At 39.8% G+C, this 23,131-nt stretch overlaps 1 protein-coding gene across 1 annotated transcript; it reads left to right on the forward strand.

Annotated features, from left to right (window-relative positions):
- Positions 1-1,254: 1,254 nt before the first annotated feature.
- BLT (branchless trichome) lies at positions 1,255-2,823 on the forward strand. The gene has a single exon (XM_028263108.2). The coding sequence runs from the start codon at positions 1,565-1,567 to the stop codon at positions 2,594-2,596; it is 1,032 nt and encodes a 343-aa protein (XP_028118909.2). The 5' UTR covers positions 1,255-1,564; the 3' UTR covers positions 2,597-2,823.
- The last annotated feature ends 20,308 nt before the right edge of the window (positions 2,824-23,131 follow it).

Here is a 23,131-nt window from a genome sequence, read left to right on the forward strand (position 1 = left end):
AAGTGGATAAGGGACAAGAGTCCTAGAATGATGAAGAACTTTAGTGTGGATAAGGATAACACTCTTAGGGAGTTTATCTTTATCTCTTGGAGAGTCCAGGATAAGCACTGAGTAAGAGTCCATTGAAGCTAGGCTTCTAGTGGGACAAAGATTGAGTTAATTATAAAAGAGAGGCACCCCCATGGGTCTAAGGTACGCAATTTATATTCTGAACAGTGAGTTTAGCACTATTGATTATCTTTGAGAGATATACTGACTTGATCGTCGGAGTGCCCCCGGGTAGACGAACCACCGCCGGAATCTTCTCTTTCTGTTGTAGGTCAGCCAGGTGTCATCTATTCTGCCAGTGCTCTCCAACTGAATACTTAGTTAGGCAGTGTGATCGGAAAATCACTCACACACTATCAATTTTTCCATACTCTCGAGGGTATTAATGAACAACTTTTTTATTGCTTTGTGAATGCTGCGTGGAGCCTTATTTTGTGATCATTTTCATTATATATTTGTAATGAAGAGATTTAATTATATCATCTAATGAGTGTAATGATACTTTAATTTAAAATAATTATAAATTTATATCCATATTTGATATGAAATGGAATGGCGCAGAGTGTGAGTGTGCGCACTATATTCATCCTACCATAAAATGTGTAATTATATAACAAAATTTCTATCAAATATTTCAATTGGTGGTTTGGTATGGTATGGTTGGATGGAATCGGCATTTTCATTCATTATTTTTTGGACACGGTTTACGATCTGCAATTGACACCCATATTGGCCAGAGCATAAATTTTTAGTATTTTGCCACAACCGTTTACATCCCATCATCATTTATAGGTATGTCAACCTTGCATAACCGGTTTAAAAAAATAAACCAAATTAAAACTTATCTGATTATTTATTTAGTTACCATCATTTATATTTCGGAGTGTTTTGAAAAAATAATTAAAAATTATTTTTTAATTTTTTTTGTGAGAGAGAGAAGTGGATTGACTTTTAATTCACTTTTCAAAATAGTCCTTCATAATATAATTTCTGAAAATATATAATCAAACAACAGTGAATTTTTTTTTACAACATAATGACTCATTTTCATTAGAAGTTTTTCTTGCTTTAGTGAACATTTTTTTTTTTGTTTTTTTAATAAAAAGTTAAAAAGGAAAATAAAAAAAAAAAAACTAAAATAGTTAATTTTCAAAAACAATCCTAATATTTAGAAGCCACTTATCATTTTATTTTTTATTTTGTGGGAAAGGAAGAGAGATGGGGACGGGTCAAAGGACGAAATAGACAAGAGGGTAGCTCCACAATTCCACTACTGCTACTAGTCTATTAATTAGGATGAGGTTGGCATGTGATGCATCTATCTTTCCCCCTTTACAATCCCACAACTTGAAAACCACTTTGCTGAACTTGATAGATTGGGCCTACTACTCCACACCTTTCATTAGAAAACACACTACACAAAAAGCAAAAGCAAAATAAAAAGCTTCTTCTGAAGAAAAAAGCCTGGTCTTGTAGGGAAGAAAGTTTATATCAAAAGAAAGATTTTGAAACCCATATGGAAGAGATGATGATGATGACCACGATGATGATGATGATCAGAAGCAGCTCAGAAAATCCCAGCAATGAGTCCCTTTCCGATGAACCTATCTCCACTTCCACTTTCCCAACCTGGAAGCTGTACGAAAACCCATTTTATTATTCTCAGCAACCCAATTCTCATCATCATCATCATCATCAACTACAACAACAACATCCAAACCAAGAACAAGATAGTCATAACAAACAACTCCATCGTCTCAATCTTCCCATTTCAGCACGCAAGATTGCTGCATCTTTCTGGGATCTGACATTTATCAGGCCTGTCATGGAATCCGAGCTCGATATCGCTAGAGCCCAGATCATTGAATTGAAAGCTGACCTCGAATACGAACGCAAGACTCGTAAAAAAATGGAATCTATGAATAAGAGGCTTGCCAGAGAGCTCTCTGAGGATAGAAAGGGAAGAGAGGCATTGGAGCGAGTATGTGAAGAGCTCGCCAAGGAGATTTCATCGCATAAAGCTGAGATCAATAGAATGAAGAAAGATATGGAGGAAGAGAGAAAGATGCTACGAATGGCGGAGGTGATAAGAGAAGAGCGAGTTCAAATGAAGCTCACTGACGCAAAGCTTTTCCTAGAAGAGAAGATTTTAGAATTGGAGGAAACCAAACAGATTCAAAAGCCGGACACAAATAATGGCCGGACAATTGCGACTCATACTAATAGTAATAGTGCTGATAGCTTTTTAGCAGAAGCAATAAGGTCATGTGCTATTGGTGGTGAGAAGTCAAGTAGTTTTAATGTTGAAAACAACATTAATAATGGGATTTCTAATCCTATGTCAATTCAGCGAAAAGCCTCACCAGAACCCCAAAATCCACATATCAAGAGAGGGATCAAAGGGTTTGTTGAATTCCCAAAAGTGGTTCGAGCCATCGGATCTAAAAGTAGGCATTTGGGTACCAAGTTGGAGTGCCAAAAAGCTCAGCTCAGGATACTGCTCAAACAAAAGAATCCCATCCGATCCAGTAATCTTATTATGAGTTAAGTCTTTATTTACTCTGTCTGTGTCTGTCCTCAATTTCGTCACTTTCTTCTCTATTTTGTCTGCTTAAGTTTTCTTTCCTTTTTTCTGTTATATATGTTGAGCTTTCTCTGCAAATTGATCACTACCGAAAGATTTTCTTTTGGGAGATTGGGGTAAATATGTTTTTGAGTTTGTAATTTGTTGAATATGCTTGTAATAAAATACAAGATATCATGTGATTTCTTTAATATTTTGGTTTCTGAAATCAGAAAAGTGCTGTTTTGGATGTGTAAACAAAGATTTAGTTGAGATCTGTTTGAGTTTGCGAAGATCATGGATCACCTGCAAATGCTTGACTTTCATTGTGAATGGTTACTGAACCAAACCCAAAAATAAATAAATAAATAAATTACAATGAGTTTAGATAAAATACTGGGAACACAAATTTTGATATAATTACATTATATTTCTCTAAAAGAGGAGTAAATTGTAATTACATCGTTTGAGATTTGCCTAAATTACATCCTGCATCTTCTAATTTCTAATTACATAATAAATGATCTCTTTTATTAAAAAATTATCAAGTCAATTAACAATTTCTAATTATATCAGAAATACATTTTAATTAATAATTTACATAATTTTATTATTGTATAAGCTAGTAGTTATGAATATTTTTTTTTTGTTAATTCTGTTAAATAAAAAATTCTAACAAGAGGATATTTATAATTTCCAAAACTATAGGGACAATTCATATTTTGAACAAATCTCAAGGATGTATTTATAATTTACTCTTGAAACTTTAATTGATATAACATTTAACTTTTTTTTATCAAAAAATCGTTAGTCACATGGTTAGAAAAATGATATTATTGTCTTTTTTACCTTATTGTATATTTTACCTTACTTTTATATGTTCACATCATATGTATTAGTTTCAATTCCTTTACTGTTATTAAAAGAGAAATTAATTATGTCAAAATTTTGAGAGTTGCTTTATTTTTTCAAATATTAGAGCAGGATAGTATAATTTACCCCCAAATAGTAATAATAAGTATAATGGAAAAAATTACAAAAATAATCCTAGAGTTTGATACTTGTAATAAATCAAACATTAAATTTTTACTACGTGAAGCAAATAAATATAGACCAAATCGCAAATAAATATAGACCAAATCACCTAAGATTGTTCTAATCTCTCATATTTCAAAAGGATTTTTCAAGCAAGAATCTCTAAAAAAAGGAGAGACAACTCATACAAGAAGAGATCGAAATTATCCCAGCTTAGGTAATAAGACATTCATACAGTGGGCAAGCATAGAGATACATCACATAAGCACATAGCGTAATGCCCAAAAACTATGGAAAACCTAAATTAACCAATCTCATATCTCAAAAAAAAAGTACATTTCCTATCAAATATGCAGAAGCTTAAACAAATCCCAACTCACATTACAAAAGACATTTCTACTGTTGTCATTCGTTTACTGAAGTCCATTGAGTTCTTACAAAATCATGTCACATGCATTAATACATTCATTAATTCTAAAACATGAATCTCTAGCTGTTGGCTTTTTGGCTTTTCGAAGGGTCTTTTTGTAAATGTGAGCGTGCCAGCAAGGATCAATCAGTTCTTACAGAAATTGTGATTGCCAACCAATTATCAGACGATTGTGTTTTAGTTCTTTTCAGCCTCAATGAAGAGGACTTTTACTGGTGACTTGACTTAGGAGAAATTAAGAGAAATAACAGTAATATGAAGAACAATTGAAGTATTTCATAAAAATGAACACTTACAATGGTCCAAACTCAGCCTCGGAGAGGTTTACAACAGCAATCTACTTGAATCTACTTGAAGCTACTCCTATGAATCGAAGTGCAGTGCGGGTATTTAACGTGCAGGTATTTAAAGAACAGGTATTTAAAGACTGGAAATGTAAAAGACTGGAAAAGAAAATATATGAAGTAAATGACTGATTTGTATGATCTGAGTTCCTTTTTTTTCTGGGGGCTGCCCTGCTATTTATACTCGTCAGTGATGACCTTCGAACTGCACTTCGAACCGTCGAACTGCTCCTCCATGATCGCTGATCATGCTTCCTTACAAGTAGCTCCATTACGCCATTACTGGCAGTTGAGCTTCCCTCTTGTACTTGAATTTGAATATGAGTAACCGTTGAAGCTATGTCATCTTGCATCCCGTTATTGATCTAGTATTACTCAGATCATGTGAGGACCAATATTTATTGCCACGTGTACGATCAGGATTGAAGGCTTGAATAACCTTCCTTTATTACCCTTACTCTGCCACGTGTCGAACTGTAACTGGCTTTTACAAAATATGTAGCCAACATTACCCCCTACACTAATATACCCAATCCTTGGCGATATTAGTGGATTACAGTTTTCCCGCGCCTCTAGAACGTGTATGGAGTCCAAATTTTGGAAACACAACCGTCATCCATTTGGTGATCATTTGCATTAACTCGTCGAACATCCCAATACCTTAGTATTCGAACAGGCTATGGCTGCATCAACTTCCCTTTCTACTGATCAAGCATATGAAGAGCCTTTGAGTGATGTTGTTCCCCCTCGAAAGAACCTCCACGCATTCATTAGCCACCTTTACCCGCCCTTCTCTATTCAGGTAATGAAGGCTTTTGCACATTATAAACCTTTGGACTACGAACACATTGCCTTTAATCCCTTGGTTTACAAACTTACAGATACAAGGAGTTCTTCCCCTAAGCTCCCTTTGTATTTTGACCGAACTACTCTCAAGCCTTTGCTTCGACAAGTTGCAAATATGGACTTGGGAAACTCTTCTTCACAGACCTCTGCATGGGATGAAGCTGTAACCTCTTCACCCTGTGGGGCTTCTGGCTGGACAAGCTGGTCAACTCCTAAGACTTATGATTTAAGGGAGCGAATCAATCACCATTTTGTTGAGTTTACTGACCCCTTGGAATTTCCCTCCTACGCTCGAAGCTCAGTGGTCTACCCTTACGTGCCCATTGACCTTCGACGTAGCTTGGAAGAGACTCTGCTTGTGGCTTGGTATACTTCTTCCATGCCTACAAAGATAATGCACCCTGCCCAGCGCCCAGAAGAAGCACAGGGGTACACCCCTTCATTTTTAGCCAAGAAGGCGAAGATTTGTTCTTCTGATTGGCTCGATTATATTAATGCCTTTGTTCCTTCTGCTCCCGTGTCATCTCCCATGATAGAGGCATCCACACCTTCTTCTGTATCTTCTGAGATAGAAACATCTGCTCCCTCCCCTTTGTCTTCTAAAGCAGAGCCATCTACTCTCTTCCCATCTTCCGAAGCAGGACCATCTTCTCCTTCTCCTTCTCCCATTCTTTCCTGGACAGAGAAACTAAGACTTGCCCTTCCAATGGACAAAGTTTTTCCACCTTACCAACCTCCGTTACCCCCTTCTCCAGCCGAGCGAAAGCAAGCTCAACTTTTGCTCGCGGCTTTCTCCCACCTGCTCTTCAATGTTCTTGAGGATGACATTCCTCTTAAGAACTTTCAATGGGCTTGTGATGTCCTGACTAGGGGTTATGTCCTCAACCCTCTTGCCCAAGCAGAGCTTCATTTGTTTTTGGACCAACTTCCAGTGCTCCTCCACTGGCATCGGAATTCTAAGATCACCATCCAATCTCTGGATCAACTTTTATCTCTCCGAATTCATGCCCAGTATGAAGCAGAGAATTTTATTGAAGAGTTCGATGACTTCAAGAATAAAGATTCTGCGTACTGGGATGATTTGGTTATAGATGAATTGGAACAAAAATCGAGGGAAGAGGCTTTCGAAACAAAGGCTGAAGAACTCTATTATGAAGTGAGAGCTCATCAGCTTATGCAACCAACTTTAGAAGAGATAGAAGAAATAATAAAGAAAGAACAGAAACTTATTGACCATTGCTGGACAAAATTTCATGACCTTGTTATTTATTCTATTCCTTATTTTTATGAACTTGAATTTGTACTCAGATAGGGTTACTTAATGTAATCGTCTTGGCTTTAATATAAACAAAGTCTTCCTGTATTTAACACCGTTTGACTCTGTTTCCTTTTATAAGAGCTAACTCATAACTTCGAATTGAACAATCTCATCCTTCGAGTCAGTTGTTTTAATGAAGTACTAAAAGAACCAACATGTCTTATTCCAATTTATGGAGTAAAATTGACAATTCTGGCCGATATCGTCTAGAATTAATGCTTTAAATTTTAACAACATTACCCCTCAACATATGGTCATGGTTAATATAATCAATCAATTTCAAATTGACCATTTTTCTTTCGAAGAGTAATATGTACAAAAAACCAACAATTGGTTTTGATGCTTCGAACAGTGTTTCTTACCCCTCAAAACCAATTACAACCAACATATGATCATGGTTAATATAATCAATCAATTTCAAATTGACCATTTTTCTTTCGAAGAGTAATATGTACAAAAAACCAACAATTGGTTTTGATGCTTCGAACAGTGTTTCTCATACTCAGAGAATACTAGGGTTTGCTCCGAAGGTCGTTACTTTGATTCATAATCCCTAAACAGGTCTTTAAACCCTTCGAAATAGACCAATAATCAAGCAATTTAGCACCTTTAAGCATATAATAGGCTTCGAAGCCGGCTTATGTATTTCGAAGCCGTTGTTATTTGATTTTTTGGCGCCAACATCTTGTCTTCGAAGCCAAATATTTCATTTTGAAGCTGGCCCCAATCCCGGAATAAGCTCTTCCCTCCAAAACTATCAATATTGGAAGAGATTCCTCGCATTCGTACTTTTAGTACTTAACGACTTACGGGGTATAATTTCGGACACAAAGGTTTTAAAACCCTCTCGTTTCGTGTTCCGAAATCTCTTGCTTTTTACAAACCCTTCTCTCTACTGATTCCTCTTTGCTTCGGTCTTCATCTTCTGAAGAGTGTATCATCAATGGCTTCTTCTTCACCAAAAGTGCCAGCCCCAGAGCGCGTAGGCTCATCTTTAGCTTTGAAGAGGCTTATTGACGCAGAATGTGAGAAGTACAAGGCTGGAGAGAAAAGCACTATCGATGGGCGTATCTTCGTCCCTCGTCGTCATGAGCAGCAGAACTACGTGCTCGGACCAATTTTCAAGGAAGTCCTTACTGAGCTCCCAACCTTTTACCCGCGTCTGGTGGACCAACGTCTCCTTTATGAAGGTGGCCTTGACTGGAAGAACTGGAGAAGCAATCGTCCTCATCGATGCTGGCCCACGATAAGACCGGAATGGCAAGAATGGTATGATCGGATCATTCCTGCTAAGACACTGGACCTCCAAGAGCTTTGCCTCCTCGATGCTCTTCGACTATCTAGGGTAACTATCTCGGAGGACCCTTTCCTAGTTCCTACTGCTTTGTGCTTTTGGAACCCCGTCTTCAATTTCTTTCAATTTAGATGTGGGATGATGGCCCCCACTGTTCTTGATATTTGCCATCTATTAGGAGTATCCCCCATTGGTACCCCCATCACACCAGATTTTCCTGACTTAGCAGTCCCTTTCTCCCTCCCCTCTCTTAATTCATCTTACAGTGATTTTGTTAGAGCCGAGAACAAAAGAGTGGGTCCAGTAACTGATAGGGAATTCTTTTCCTTTTTATTATATTGGCTTTGCAAATTTCTTTTCTGTACCTCCTCCCAAAGAATCATGCCTGAATTTGCTCCTCTTGCCAAAGCCTTGGTTTTGCAGAAAAGAGTAGCCTTAGCCCCATACATTCTGGGTCATGTATATAGAGTTTGTTCCCTCTTTTGTGAGAAACCCTTAGATGCCAATCAAGGGGGACCATTTTGGATCCTTCAGCTTTGGCTCTTTGCCTATTTTACTGAACTACAATCCAAATGCCTTAAATTTTCTGGGCTACACTCTCTTACTCATGGCATAAAACTAGCCAATGCTTCACTTTATCCAGCTACTTTTGCCTTTTATTTCTCCTTCTTTCATCAACTACCAGCTGCTCTTCCTGATCACCGTTTTCGTCCCTTCGAAGCTAGCATAGGTCCAGCCTGGTTGAGTCACTTCCTCAGTGACAGGCTCTGTGCCTTGCCTATTCACAAAGATATGTGGGCTTCCCTACTGATCCCTAGAGAACTGTTTATTGGGACCACCAACCCCAGAGCCTATAAATGCATAGCTGAGCCTTATTGTCCTGCTCAATTTGCTAGACAATTTGGCCTCACACAAGGAGTTCCAATACCTCTCTGCAGCAACACCAACCTAACTCTGACCAAGAGAGATTTGAAGGTTCGAAAGTCAAGGCTAGAAGAGGCAACCTTCAAGTTTATGGATGATCTGGCCACTTTTGAGTACATCCCTTTCATTCCTCAAGGCACCTTTTTGAAGAGATATCAAAGTTGGTAGGTGAGTAATATGGAAGTTTATTTAGTTGAAGGTGATCAGAAACAAAAGAAGCAGAGACTGCTTAAGCCTGAGAAGAAAACAATTGAGGTGCAAGAAGAAGGAAAAGAAGATGCAAAAGATCAAGAGCATGAGTCACCTTTGATGAGGAGGAAAAGGGTGATTGATTTGTCCCAAGAAGAGACAACCACTAGGGAAGTAGAGGAGGAGGTTATTTTTAAGGAATCCGAACCTCAGGCTGAAGGAGCTGAGAAAACAATTGAGGAGCAGACAATGCCAATTCAAAGAAAAAAGAGAAGAAAGATTACTGTCTCTTTTTCTGAGTTTGATATCTCTCCTTCCAACTTTGATGAGGATTCTGATTCTGAGACAATTGCCCAAGCAATAGGAAAGTGAAGGAAAATGACTGCTTCAACTACTGCCTTGATTGAAGATCCTCTTCATGAGGCAGCCGCCAAGGCCGTGGAACAAGAACATTCCAAAGCCATAGTCGTCTTTGAAAGGGCTGAGAAAAGACGGCAGCAACAAATTTTAAGAGAGAGAGCTGCTGCTGCTGATGCATTGCAAAGGGAACTAGCCAGAAAACAACGGACTGCTGGACACTACTCTCTTCGCAGTTCTCCCATCAGTACCAGTGCCTCTAGAACAAGTAATTTCTTTCATACCTCTACTGTTTTTTTACTTTGTCAGCTTGTGGTATTGAAGTTTAACATTGTTCTGCATTTCTTCCTTTTGCAGCGACAACTACTGCACTCACCTTTCCAATGAGGCCTTCCTCAATTTCGGTTGAGGTTGATCAAATGCAGAATGTCAGGGTTGTTCGAATCGTACTTCCACTTCCAAAGCCTATATTTGACGTACCTTCCTTAAGTCCCAGTATTCCTGCATCTCTTCTTCTTGGATTAAAGCCATACCTCCCTTTTTTGGCTCGTGACCTACCTCAGTCTACTTTTCCTTCGAGCCTTGCTCTTTTTCCGTCCTTTACAGAAACTCCAACTGCTGCTCCATTCCTAGGGGCAGTTGATTCTTCCACAGAGGATATTGGTAGCTCTTCAATTCATGGCTCATCACCAATGCCCACTTCCAGCCCCTCTTCACTTGATTTGCTGGTGGCCAAGACCATAGAGGCTGCCAAAGATGTTCCATCCGTTTCTCCCATCCCCATGTATCCCTTTGTGTCTTCCACCACAACACTCTCTATGCCCTTCATGTCAAGGGACGAGGTAGACATCTTTGAAGGAAAACTAGCTAGTCTCTTTGACATACCTTCTACCTCTCCCACCTCTACTGCTGAAGCTGAGCCATTAGCCTTGGCTGACTCCCTACTGGAAATCTTCAAGAGTTCTCCTTCCTCCAGCAACAAGCCTTTTGCACCTTCAGTAGATTTGGACACATGCTTGCAACTGTTGACTTCTTTTTCAAGGATCCCCTTCGAGGCTCTACAAAGGCCTATCATCAGGAATGGGTTCCTTCAATGCTGTAACATTGCTGAACGGTCTGCCATGAGTGTCTCAAGTCATCTATCACAGGCTGCAGCTACTATTGATTTTTATCTCAACATTTGCCATGCTGCTAAAACTGCGGATGAGAAGCTGGCTAAGGACCAGAGTTTTGTTTCTCAAGTGCATACTGAAGTATCAACTCTGAAAGAACAACACTCTTTTGCCTCCTACTTTCGAGTCCAACTTCTGGAGAAGAAAGCTCAGCTTGAAGAGGAGTTAGCCGCAGTAAACCAAGCCTTGGTTCGAACTGATAAGAAACTGCACATCACCAATCAAGGGCTGGCTGATCGAAAAGAAAACATGGCTGCAGCTATTCGATTATTTCCTTCCCTTAGCAATAGGAAAGCTATTGTACAAAAACAATTAAAGCATTGTAATGATTTTTGGGCCAATTTGTGGCACAATGTACTTGATTCTTTATGAAAGGACAATATTTTGTATATCATTTGAGCAAGCTTGTGTTTTTGCATATGGTATTCACTCTATCCCTTGTGTTTCCCACATGGTTGGAAAATAAGGTTTTAAATATCTGCCATTAATCTTTTTAGGATGTACATAACCATTCAAATTTCTTAAATGGTATGCTCCAAAAGGCAGAACCCTATGAATTTGATATGGTCCTTCCCAGTTAGGTGACCATTTGCCAAACTTATGGCTTTTAATCCCAATTGGGAGTATTGTCTTCCATACCAAATCACCTTCATCAAAGCCAATGTGTTTGACTTTCTTATTATAATTCTTGGCTGCTTTCTTCTTTTGGAAAAGAATGCTATTTAATGCCAAAATTCTGGCTTCATCTATGCCTTCTAATTCTAAGCACATACTTTGATGGTATTGTTCAGGATTCAATTGATCTTGACATCTTACTCTCAAAGATTTAACATTAATCTCTACTGGTAAGACTGCATCATGTCCATACACCAAGGCATAGGGAGTGACTCATGTGCTTGACCTCGGTGAGGTTCTATATGCCCACAGAACATCCAATAATAGGTTATGCCAATCCCTGGGATTGTCATCCACAACCTTTTGTATTCCTTTTTTCAAGGACTGATTGGATGACTCAGCTTGACCATTAGCTTGTGCATAATAGGGTGTGGAATTAACAAGACTAATTCCAAATTCTGCCACAAAAGACTTCACCATCTTCCCATCAAACACAGTTCCATTATCAACTGTTATGGTTTGCGGGATGCCAAATCTATGGATCAAATCTTTAATAAAACCAATAACCTCTGTTTGGTCTACAGCCTTGTATGGCTTAGCTTCGACCCATTTAGTGAAGTAGTCAGTGGCCACTAGAATGAAACAATGATGTTTCGAAGAAGGTGGGTGTATTTTTCCCATCATATCCATGGCCCACCCTCTGAATGGCCAAGGCTTCACTACTGCATGTAGGTTAGTTATGGGCACGTGCCTTATTGTGCCATGCTTTTGACATGCCTGACAACCCCTTGCATATTCTATGCAGTCTTTAAGGATGGTTGGCCAATAATAGGAATGCCTTCGAAGCAACCACCTCATTTTTACACCAGGTTGATGAGCACCACAGATGCCTTCATGAACCTCAGCCATGGCTGTTAATGCTTCTTTCGGGCCTAGACATTCTAACAATAAGCCATCTCCCCCCCTTTTGTAGAGAGCATTACCATATATCATATATTGCATAGACTGCAATTTGACTTTTCTACTGGCCTTCGAAGATGGACCAGCCAAGTACTGCATTATTGGATGCCTCCAATCTTGTTCTTGTAAGTCATTATGATTGACTTCCAAGATCACATTCCTTTTATTCAAAGGTTGTATTAATCTCTGATATGTTGTTTGACTTATGTCCCTTTGGGTATTATCCCTTCTCTTGAAGTTCGAAGCTCTCTGAGCCACATCATTGGCTCTATTGTTCAAGAATCTTGGAACATGGGTTACATTTGCTATTTGAAACTGAGAAAGCAAATGCAATGCAACAACATAATATGGCAAGATACTTATGCTTTGACACTTGAAAATTCCTTTCACTTGGTTAACCACCAATTGAGAATCTCCGAATATGTCAACTGCATGTACTTGTAATCCAATAAGAATCTCCAGTCCCACAATTAAGGCTTCATATTCAGCCTGGTTATTGGAACAGGTAGCTTCATCCACTCTAAAACCATGGGTAGTTTCTGTCCCCTGTGGAGACTTGATTACAATACCAATTCCAATTAACCCATTTGCTTTCGACCCATCGAACCACATTTGCCATGGCTCAACACTGGCCATACCAAGTTCCATTATCTCCTGGCTCTCTGTTTGAGATGGATGATCTGCCAAGAAATTGGCTAAAACCTGCCCTTTTACTGCCCTTTGAGGGACATATTCTAGATGAAATTCTGATAAGGCAAGTATCCATTTGCCAATTCTTCCCCTCAACATTGGTCTAGATAACATATATTTAACCAAATCTGTGGTTGCAATTACCAAGACAGTTGTAGGCAGAAGATAATATCTTAATTTTATTGCAGCAAAATACAAAGCAAGACACAGCTTTTCAACAGCTGAATATTTACATTCACAAGAATTTAAAAACCTACTAAGGTAATAAATAGCTTGCTCCTTGCCTTCTTCGTTGTCTTGAGCTAAGAAAGCTCCCAATGAATCTTCTGCTGCAGCTATGTACAGCTTCAAGGGCTTGTTCCCCATTGGTGGCATCAGCACTGGAGGGTTAGCCAAGTAGGCTTTGATACCTTCGAAAGCAATTTGATGCTCTGCTGACCACACGAATTCTTCTTCAGCTTTCAGCCTTAACAAGGAAGAAAATACTTTAGTTTTTCCTGCAGTGTTAGAAATAAACCTTCGAAGAAAGTTAACCTGTCCAAGGAACTTCTGCAATTCTTTCTTACTTGATGGAGGCCTGGCTGTAATGATGGCTTTGGCTTTGTTCTGGTCAATCTGTATTCCTTTCTTGTGTACCACATAACCCAAGAAGTTTCCAGATGATACGCCAAAAACACATTTAAGAGGGTTGAGCTTTAATTTGAACCTTCTCATTCTTTCAAAGGCTGCTTCTAAGTGAAACAGGTGCTCTTCCATGGATTGAGATTTAACCACAATATCATCAATATAACATTCCAAATATCCTCCAATAAGATCATGAAAGATAGTGTTCATGGCTCTTTGATATGTAGCTCCAGCATTCTTTAGACCAAATGACATTTTAACCCATTCAAAGGTGCCAATATTCCCAGGACATCTGAATGCTGTCTTGTGGATATCTTCCTCTGCAATGCAGATTTGGTTATAGCGGGAATGCCCATCCATCATTGACAAGACTTGGTGACCTGCTGAACTGTCCACCAGCAAGTCCACTATAGGCATAGGGTACTCATCTTTGGGAGTTGCCAGATTTAAATTTCTGAAATCGATACATACCCTCATTTTGCCATTCTTCTTGACTACAGGCACAATATTAGATAGCCACTCGACATACCTGGCTGTTCTAATAAAACCTGTCTTGAGGAGTCTAAGGATCTCTTCCTTGACCTTCTGAATTACTTCTGGACTCATCCTCCTTGGTTTCTGCTTGTGAGGCTTGAAATTAGGCTTCATGGGGAGCCTATGTTCCACTAATGACCTATCCAATCCTGGTAGTTCATTATAAGACCATGCAAAGCAATCTTTGTATTTCTTCAGAACAACCAATAGCTGGTTTCTGTCCAGAGCATTCAAACAAGCACTTATATAAGTGGGCTGTTGTACAAAACCTTCCCCCAGATTTACTTCTTCTAAAGGGTCTTGTGCCTGAGGACTTATCAAAGCTTCTTCCTTGATTTCTTCAACCTTCGAAGTAGCCTTCTTGCTCTGTTCTGCTCCTAGGTTCTTTAGTCCAACATCCTTGCCCTCCTCCTCATAAACAAAATCTGTCCATAAGGCATCCTCCTCCTGTATCTCCTGGACTTTTGTCTCAATGTCCAATGCACAATATTTCCCAAGGGTCAAAATTCTGACCTGTTGTTGTTTCTGCTTGCAGCCGAGTATCATGGCCTCCCTTTCTTGCTCCTGTACTCTCTGGACTATAGCTTCTACATCCAATGTTGAGAACTTAATCAGAGCCAAGGATGTGGCTTCTTGCTTTTCACTTCTTTGCCTATAACCAGGCATCATTGTCATCTTTTAGAACGACCTCTTCATCAGCACTTTCTTGGACTAAGTGCTTCAAGTGTGTCACTTCCTCATCAGCCGTCACTTCGGCTGAACCGTCATCTTCCATCAGTATACTGAGCGGTGTCACTCCCTCAATATACAATTTAGCATCCGCAAAGTCTGCACAGGCTATGAAGGGTTGAGGATCTGCATCGATTTCCTCTGTCTCTCCATTGCCTAAAGCCATCATGATTTTCTGATGCAAAGAAGAAGGCACACATTTGTTAGTGTGGATCCAATCCCTTCCAAGTAAAGCATTATATTTAGCATTACTGTCGATTACGAAGAATGCTGTCATGCAATCCCTGGTTCCCACACCTAAATTAATGGGTAGAATCCCCTGAGCCATTTGATTATCTCCAGCAAAACCAGCGATGGTTGTGCTGGTTGGTATCAACCTAGGATTCTTTTTTCCTAGTTTCTTCAAAGAAGATTTCGGCAACAAGTTTACTGCTGCCCCATTGTCTATTAGGACTCGATTCAGTTGTATCCCATCGAAGAAAGCCTTGATGTACAAAGGCTTAACATGTTGTGTCATGGAATTCGAGGGATACTCGAATGGATACGATAGGTTGATGCTTACCACTTCCTCGCTCTCATATTCATCTTCCATCGGGGTAACCATTTCGAAATTATCTTGCACCATACTTGCTTGTGAGTCTTCACTAGAGATCTGAACAGGATCAGCTTCCTGCCCCTCTTGATTCTCATCTCCAGCTTGGAATTCCTGTGGTAGTATGTGTACCATGTTCACTGATACTGGGGGAAACGAGCCAAACTGGATGGCTGGCTGTACCTGTTTCCCCTCTTGGTCACTTTGGTCGACTTCCTCAGAAACATCCTGCATGATATATTCTGGTATTTCATTGCTAACTGATCCCTTCGAAGGATCTTTCTCAACTGGCTCTTCAGTCAGAAACGTTTGTTCAGCCATGAAGGCTTCGAACATCTCTTTCTCCACGACCTCTTTCTTCTGGCTTATGCCAGTCTCTTCTTCGGTCTCGCTATCTGTCTCCATCAGAGCTTTCTCCAACCCTGCCAAACTAGCCTTCTCTCTGGTTTTCAGTTCAGAATGAACCTTGGCCAACTGTTCTCGGCTGCAGACCACTTTGCTCTGTGGAACCGGCTTTGGAGCATGGTCTGACTTTGGGTTCTTCCTTCCTTCCGTTTTGACTGGTGAAGAATTTTCTCCACTTTCCTTCAGATCTTTCTGGTACTGGGTGTACCTGCGCTGAATTTTTCTTCTCTGCGATCTTGAGATGACTGGGACCATGTCTGGTTCCCTCGTCTTTGGGTGTTTAAGCAGCACCCAGTTATTCGGAGCCACCATAGGAGGCTTGATCATCCTGCCTTGGTTTACAACATCTCCATAAGCAAGCACCTCCCTAGGTTTGTTTTGCATTACAAACCAGTCCGGGACTCCAGGCACCCACGAACCTACTGATCCAGATGTGAAACTGTTTCCTTCTTCCTTCGAAACCGCCTTCGAAACTGGCTGTGAAGGTATATGCTTGTTCCTGACTTCATGTCTTGAGTCTGTTTCTGGCCTTTGATGAAAATGGCCACTTTCAGTTCTGCGTGAGGTTAGTCTAGGAGGCCAATCCCTGGCTTTAATCCTGTAACCTGAACTCTTCCCCAATCTTCTTTCAGAATGGTTGCTTTCTACTCTGTAGTAGTTAGGTGGTCTAGACTCATACAAGGACCTCTTGCCTTTAGCATGCATTCTGTCCACTGCAGGTTCAACCATTGATGGTCGCTGCCTATCACTACCCGGATACGGCATTTTGTTGTAAGCATTGGTTGGCTTAGAATGTCTTTGAACATCTCTGTAGTATTGCTTTCCATCAATTGGAAGTCCCCTCAACCATTTATGACTCAGTCTGCACCTGGGACACATCCTCTGCAATACAGCTGCTTCCAAGGAATTGTCATCTAGTGCTTCTTCGTCAGATTGCTCCTTCTGATGTGAGAAACCCTGTCCAATAGCTGGTGGGTTTCTAGTCTCCTTCTTAGCAGTTGTCTGGTTGGCAGTATGCATTTGCACGTTGACCTCTTCCAACTCCTGCAGAGATAGATTCTGGAAGTTTGGTACAACCACATTAACTGTGCCTTCTCCAACTTCTGGAAACGGGTTACTATCAATCCCCATGATCTTTTCTGTTTTGGTTGGGAATTTCAGACTTCCTTTCCGAATCTGCTCCTGGATCCTGTCTCGAAAAACAATGCAGTTTTTAGTCGAGTGAGACCAAGAGTTATGCCATTTACAATATATTTTTCCTTTAAGTTCATCTGGAGATGGCAATTTTACTCCCTTTGGTAACTTAAGGAAATTGGCTGCAAGCAGATGGTCAAAAATGTCATCTGCTTTTGCCAGATCGAAAGAATACTTTCTGTGGAAATCTTTCTTTTTAAACTGCTGGTCGATGGTGGTGTCTTTATGAATCAATGCTTCACAAATTACAGGTTCTTTGCCCACAATCTCTGCTGCATCAATTTCATAATTGGGATCTCTATAATATGTCTTATACGAGGCATTATTTCGATCTTGTTCTTCTTCTAATAATGCTTCATATCTAGACACCTTATAGGTTAATTCGACCAAATCCCTGAACTCAGTTGAATCAAACTTCTTTCGAAGCCTGAACTCTAAACCGTTTTGAGCCAATCTCACAAACTCTGGCTCTGGGAGAATGACTCTACATTTATTCCGAGCCCTTTTAAATCTGGCAATAAACTGAGTAGCCTTTTCCTCAGGCCTTTGACTCAATCTAGCCAAGTCTGCCATGGAAACTTCTGGCTCTGATTGGAAGAATTGGGCATGGAATGCCTCTTCCATCTGTTGCCAATTTTGAATGGACCCAGGTGTAAGGTTGATGTACCATACGAATGCTCCTCCAGTCAGAGAATTTGGAAATAATCTCAGTTTCATATAATCATGATTAGTGAATTCACCGCATTGAGCAGCAAATCTAGCAATATGCTCTACAGTTGACTGATTTCCAGTTCCATAAAAAAGAGTAAAATCTGGTATTCTGAATCCTCTTGGGTATTCATGTACCCTATCTACCCATTCTGGGTATGGTTTTCTGTATATAGGAGTCTGGACCCCCCGAGCCATTGGTCCACATATCTCCCTAACAATATCAGCAATCTGGTCTCTAGGGACCATATTTTGTGCCTGCTGAACCACTACTGGAGGGGCAAACACAGGATTTGGTGGACAAACTTGTGCTTGTGGTCCTCTTGGTCCATAAGGTGGTAAATTTGGGGCTGGTTGTCCTTGCGGTGCAGGTTGCTGTTGAGGGTATGGGTAACCCCTTTGAGCATGACCTGCGAAAGGACCTGCAAAAGGTGCTGGAACAGGTGTTGTGTCTCTGCCATTTGTAGGAAAACCCTCCAACCCCCCGGGTGTAAATTCGAATAAGGGATTAGTGTACCCCCTTGTGCCAGGTATGGCTTCGAACATGGGATTTGTAACCATTCTTATGCCAGTTTCTTGTACTTGGCCAGATCCACCAACTTGTGTGGCTTCATTATTAAGTACTGAGGCATTTTGGCCTGCTATAGGCCTTGAAATGGGTTCATACCAAGACTGAGGTGATGGTCTTTCATAGTTCTGATTACTAGTTTGACCATTATACTGTCCATTAACTTGCATAGGCTGTTTTTCTCTAGCCAATCTTTGTTGGGGGACATTTACAACTTCCTCCGTGTGTCTTGTGTTTGTTGGTTGGTGGTTATTCATTCGATCCAAAAAGGATGTTGCCCACCTTTCCATTGTGTTCATTAATTGTTGTCCCATGGCATCTACTAAACCATCCCATGGAATTGTTGGTTGAGTAAATGGCACAGTGGATGGTCCAATTCCTTGGTTTCGTCCAATAATATGAACATATGGTTCTTGTCCAGAAGTACTAGTCTGTTCGACCATAGGTTCTGACAATATAGGAGTTTCCACAGGATGTGTTACCACATTATCCTCTGGATTTGGTATTTCTACCTCTCCTTCCACGCCTTCTTCCAAGCGTTCATTTTCTCCATGTCGTCTTCTTCTAGCCATTTTTAATTAGGTCCCACTGGGCGTGCCAAAAATATATGTTGGCTTTTTGGCTTTTCGAAGGGTCTTTTTGTAAATGTGAGCGTGCCAGCAAGGATCAATCAGTCCTTACAGAAATTGTGATTGCCAACCAATTATCAGACGATTGTGTTTTAGTTCTTTTCAGCCTCAATGAAGAGAACTTTTACTGGTGGCTTGACTTAGGAGAAATTAAGAGAAATAACAGTAATATGAAGAACAATTGAAGTATTTCATAAAAATGAACACTTACAATGGTCCAAACTCAGCCTCGGAGAGGTTTACAACAGCAATCTACTTGAATCTACTTGAAGCTACTCCTATGAATCGAAGTGCAGTGCGGGTATTTAACATGCAGGTATTTAAAGAACAGGTATTTAAAGACTGGAAATGTAAAAGACTGGAAAAGAAAATATATGAAGTAAATGACTGATTTGTATGATCTGAGTTCCTTTTTTTTTTCTGGGGGCTGCCCTGCTATTTATACTCGTCAGTGATGACCTTCGAACTGCACTTCGAACCGTCGAACTGCTCCTCCATGATCGCTGATCATGCTTCCTTACAAGTAGCTCCATTACACCATTACTGGCAGTTGAGCTTCCCTCTTGTACTTGAATTTGAATATGAGTAACCGTTGAAGCTATGTCATCTTGCATCCCGTTATTGATCTAGTATTACTCAGATCATGTGAGGACCAATATTTATTGCCACGTGTACGATCAAGATTGAAGGCTTGAATAACCTTCCTTTATTACCCTTACTCTGCCACGTGTCGAACTGTAACTGGCTTTTACAAAATATGTAGCCAACAATAGCATTTCATTAATAAGAAATAAACTTTGAACAATTACAAATTAATGCCCTAAACACTACAATTTCAAAGGTACAGCTCATTTGTAACACCCCAAAATAAATACAATAAACCACCCATAAACGATAATTACATGACAATATAAATCAGAGTATAATATCCTTCTATTACATAAGATGCAGCTGTATAAGAGAGGTGACACATACGATATACATTCATAAATAGTACATCCTTAATCTACAACATGTGTAACGAAACAGTTAAAAAAAAAAAAAAAAAAAAACTTAACAGATAATTGGGTGCCCTAAAGGCTTACATCTTTCCAAGTCAAGGCTTGGGTGCATCAAAAGTGAGTCTTAGCTTAATACAAATAAAGTTCTAGGCCTGTACAAAACTAAATACAAAATAACAAAACTGAGCCTCCAGCTCCATAGTCCTGCCAAGCTAAGTCCTTGGTGGAGGCATTTCACTAGTACCTAAAAATGATTTTTCCCAAATAGGGTGAGTTAAAGCCCTGTAGAAATAATCAAACACAATATATGAATCTTAACAAAGATATAAGAATTTATGCACATACAATTCCTATGTCAAAACGTTTTACATTTTCTTCCAAAAAACAATGCCTTGCTCACTCTATATCACAATTTCCAAAGTCATGCTCTTTACAATAGAAAACAATAGGGAAATCTCAAACTGATACAACCTTTCACGGATATTTCGTCCATGGGAAACCGTCAAACGACACCCATGTAAACGTAGCCTATACAAGCACTACTATTGCATTTTACAGATATTTCGTTTGTGGGAATTGGCACCAATATATATGCTCGTTTTTCGAGACTTTCACTTTGGACACACATGCCAACTTAATTTGGTGATACACACATCTTTCCAATATTTACCCATTTTTCTCAAATCATATACATTTGCAATCTATTTCTCAAATCATTTCTAATTCCACAACCATTTTCAATACATCCATTTGAAAATCCCTCTTTTGATTTTAAACAAAAATCTTAGGTTTGTTCAAAATCCTCCAAAATCACAAGATCGTTTTATAAAAATAAATAGCTAAGTTAAAAATCATAAAAGAGTGTAGAGAATCCCTACCTCAAAGCTATGAGACAAGATAAACACTGGTGAATCTCGGATGAAACCAAAACCCAATTCTATTCGGATGAAAATGAAGCTCTAGATAAGCTCTACCTTTGTAACAAAGGGAGTAAGGTGGAGAATTGGGTAGATCTTAGTGTATTTGTAGAGGGAAAATGAGTTTTATAGAGAGTGTGACTCAACTTAGGGTTTTGAAATATTTTGGAGAAAGAGAGAGAGATGAAAAAGTGATGTAAAATGGCATTTTTACGAACTGATATACGTACAACTCGCTCGAACGTAAGACTTGTCGCTGCGACCAGACACAATAAGTTGTTCCACTCGAGCGCATAATATACACTCCTAGTAGTTTTGTAGATAGAGGTTGTCGCTCGAGCGAAGAATACAAACTCCTAGTATTTTTGTAGACCTGCAAAAGTATTAGAGTTTCATAAAGATCACTCGAGCGCAATAAGTGTCACTTGAGCAAAGGAACAAAAATCTGGGCAATACAAGTTTGAAAAACAAGCCACTAACCTATTCCAAACATAACACAACCCAATAGCCAAATTCAAGGACGAAAAAGAGGAATAAGACACGAACAATAATACAAAACAATAAAACCCGAATCTAGAACATCAAATAGTTGGGTCTAAACTAGAATCACTATAATCTTCCTATCTTAAGATATTTCGTCCCCAAAATTACGAATCAACCTTTAAAACCATGGTTGAACCAAGTACAACAATGATAATCAACCAATTTCAATATCATGACCCGACCACCGGTCATTCACTCTCATCAATATAGTAAACAAGTTCTCAATACTGAATATACAATTCACATTTCCAAAACATATACAATGTGTATATTAAATTAACATAGCAAAAGTTTCAATACATGTTCAAACATTGGCAAATTGGTCCAGATACTTCTCATGGACTTCCAAATCACGTTCCCAAGTTGCTTTCTCAACTCCGTGATGTCGTTACAATACTTTTACCAAAGGAATTGTCTTGCCTCACAAGACTTGGTCTCGAGTATCCAAGACTCTCACCGGTCTCTCCTTATACGAGGCATCCTTATCTACCTCTAAGTCGGTCCAATCCAACACGTGCGATAGATCCGGCTTATACTTCCAAAGCATAAAAATATGAAACACATCATGAATCCCGAAAAATTGTGGCGGCAGTGCTAAACGATAAGCTACCTCTTCAATTTACTTAAGGATCTCAAAAGGCCCAATAAATCTAGGGGACAACTTCCCACTCTTTCTAAACCTCATCAAACCCCGCCTAGGTGATATCTTCAAGAATACATGATCTCCTACCTCAAAAGACAAAGGTCTCCTCCTATGGTCGGCATAACTTCTCTGGTGACTTTGAGCCATAACCAACCTCTTTCGGATGAGTGCAACTTTCTCCGTCATTTCTCGGACTAATTTTGGACCCAACATTGGTGCATCACCCACTTTGGCCCAGCACACAGGAGATCTACATGGTCGGCCATACAAGGCCTCAAATAGTGTCATACCAATACTCGACTGGAAACAATTATTATAGGCAAACTCTAATAAGGGCAAATGCCTTTCCGACGACCCCTTGGAGTCAAGGACAAAATCTCGAAGCATATCCTCAAGGATCTGAATAGTACTTTCAGATTGTCTGTCAGTTTGGGGATGATACGCGATGCTAAAAGTCAATCTTGTGCCCAAGGAACTCTGTAGGCTTTGCCATAACTGAGCTGTGAAACACGGATCTCTATCCGAAAAAATCATTACAGGGACCCCGTGCAATCTCATTAAATCCCTAATATAAAAGTCGGCACGATAATCTACGGAGTCACTTATGCGCATAGGTACAAAATGCACCGACTTGGTTAACCGGCCAACTACCACCCAAATCGTATCATTACCTTATTGAGTCCTCAGAAGACCCACAACAAAATCCATTGTAACATGCTCCCACTTCCACTAGCCTTTAATGTTCGGCCTTCACTTGTTGACAAGTAAGGCACCTCGATTCAAACACAGCCACATCCTTCTTCATTCCCCTCCACCAAAACTGGCGAATAAGGTCGTGATACATCTTTCTGCCTCTCGGGTGCACCGCAAGGTGTGAATGGTGAAACTCTCGGAGTACTTCCTCTTGGCAAGACTTTGGCACGAAAAGAGGATCAAGGTATCTAACACTCGAGTGAAAATACACGTTTAAGCCCTTCTCTACCTTTCCACTAGAGATCTTCTTCCGAAGGGATTCTACCTCAAGGTCACCCTTCTATGCTTCTATCACTCGGCTCACAAGTGTAGGTTGTGCAACTACCGAAAACAAGGTTGCAGGCTCAACGAACTTGCCAAGATGCAAGTCAAACTGACCAATAGCACCCAACATCTCCCATTCCCAAATGGCCATACTAGCCACACTGCTAATGGACTTCCTACTTAAGGCATCGGCTACAACACCAGATGGTAATGCAACTCAAAGTAATAATTTTCTATAAAAT

Source organism: Camellia sinensis, chromosome 4 (assembly GCF_055761805.1).
Source record: "Camellia sinensis isolate YWXY chromosome 4, ASM5576180v1, whole genome shotgun sequence".
Classification (NCBI taxonomy): domain Eukaryota; kingdom Viridiplantae; phylum Streptophyta; class Magnoliopsida; order Ericales; family Theaceae; genus Camellia; species Camellia sinensis.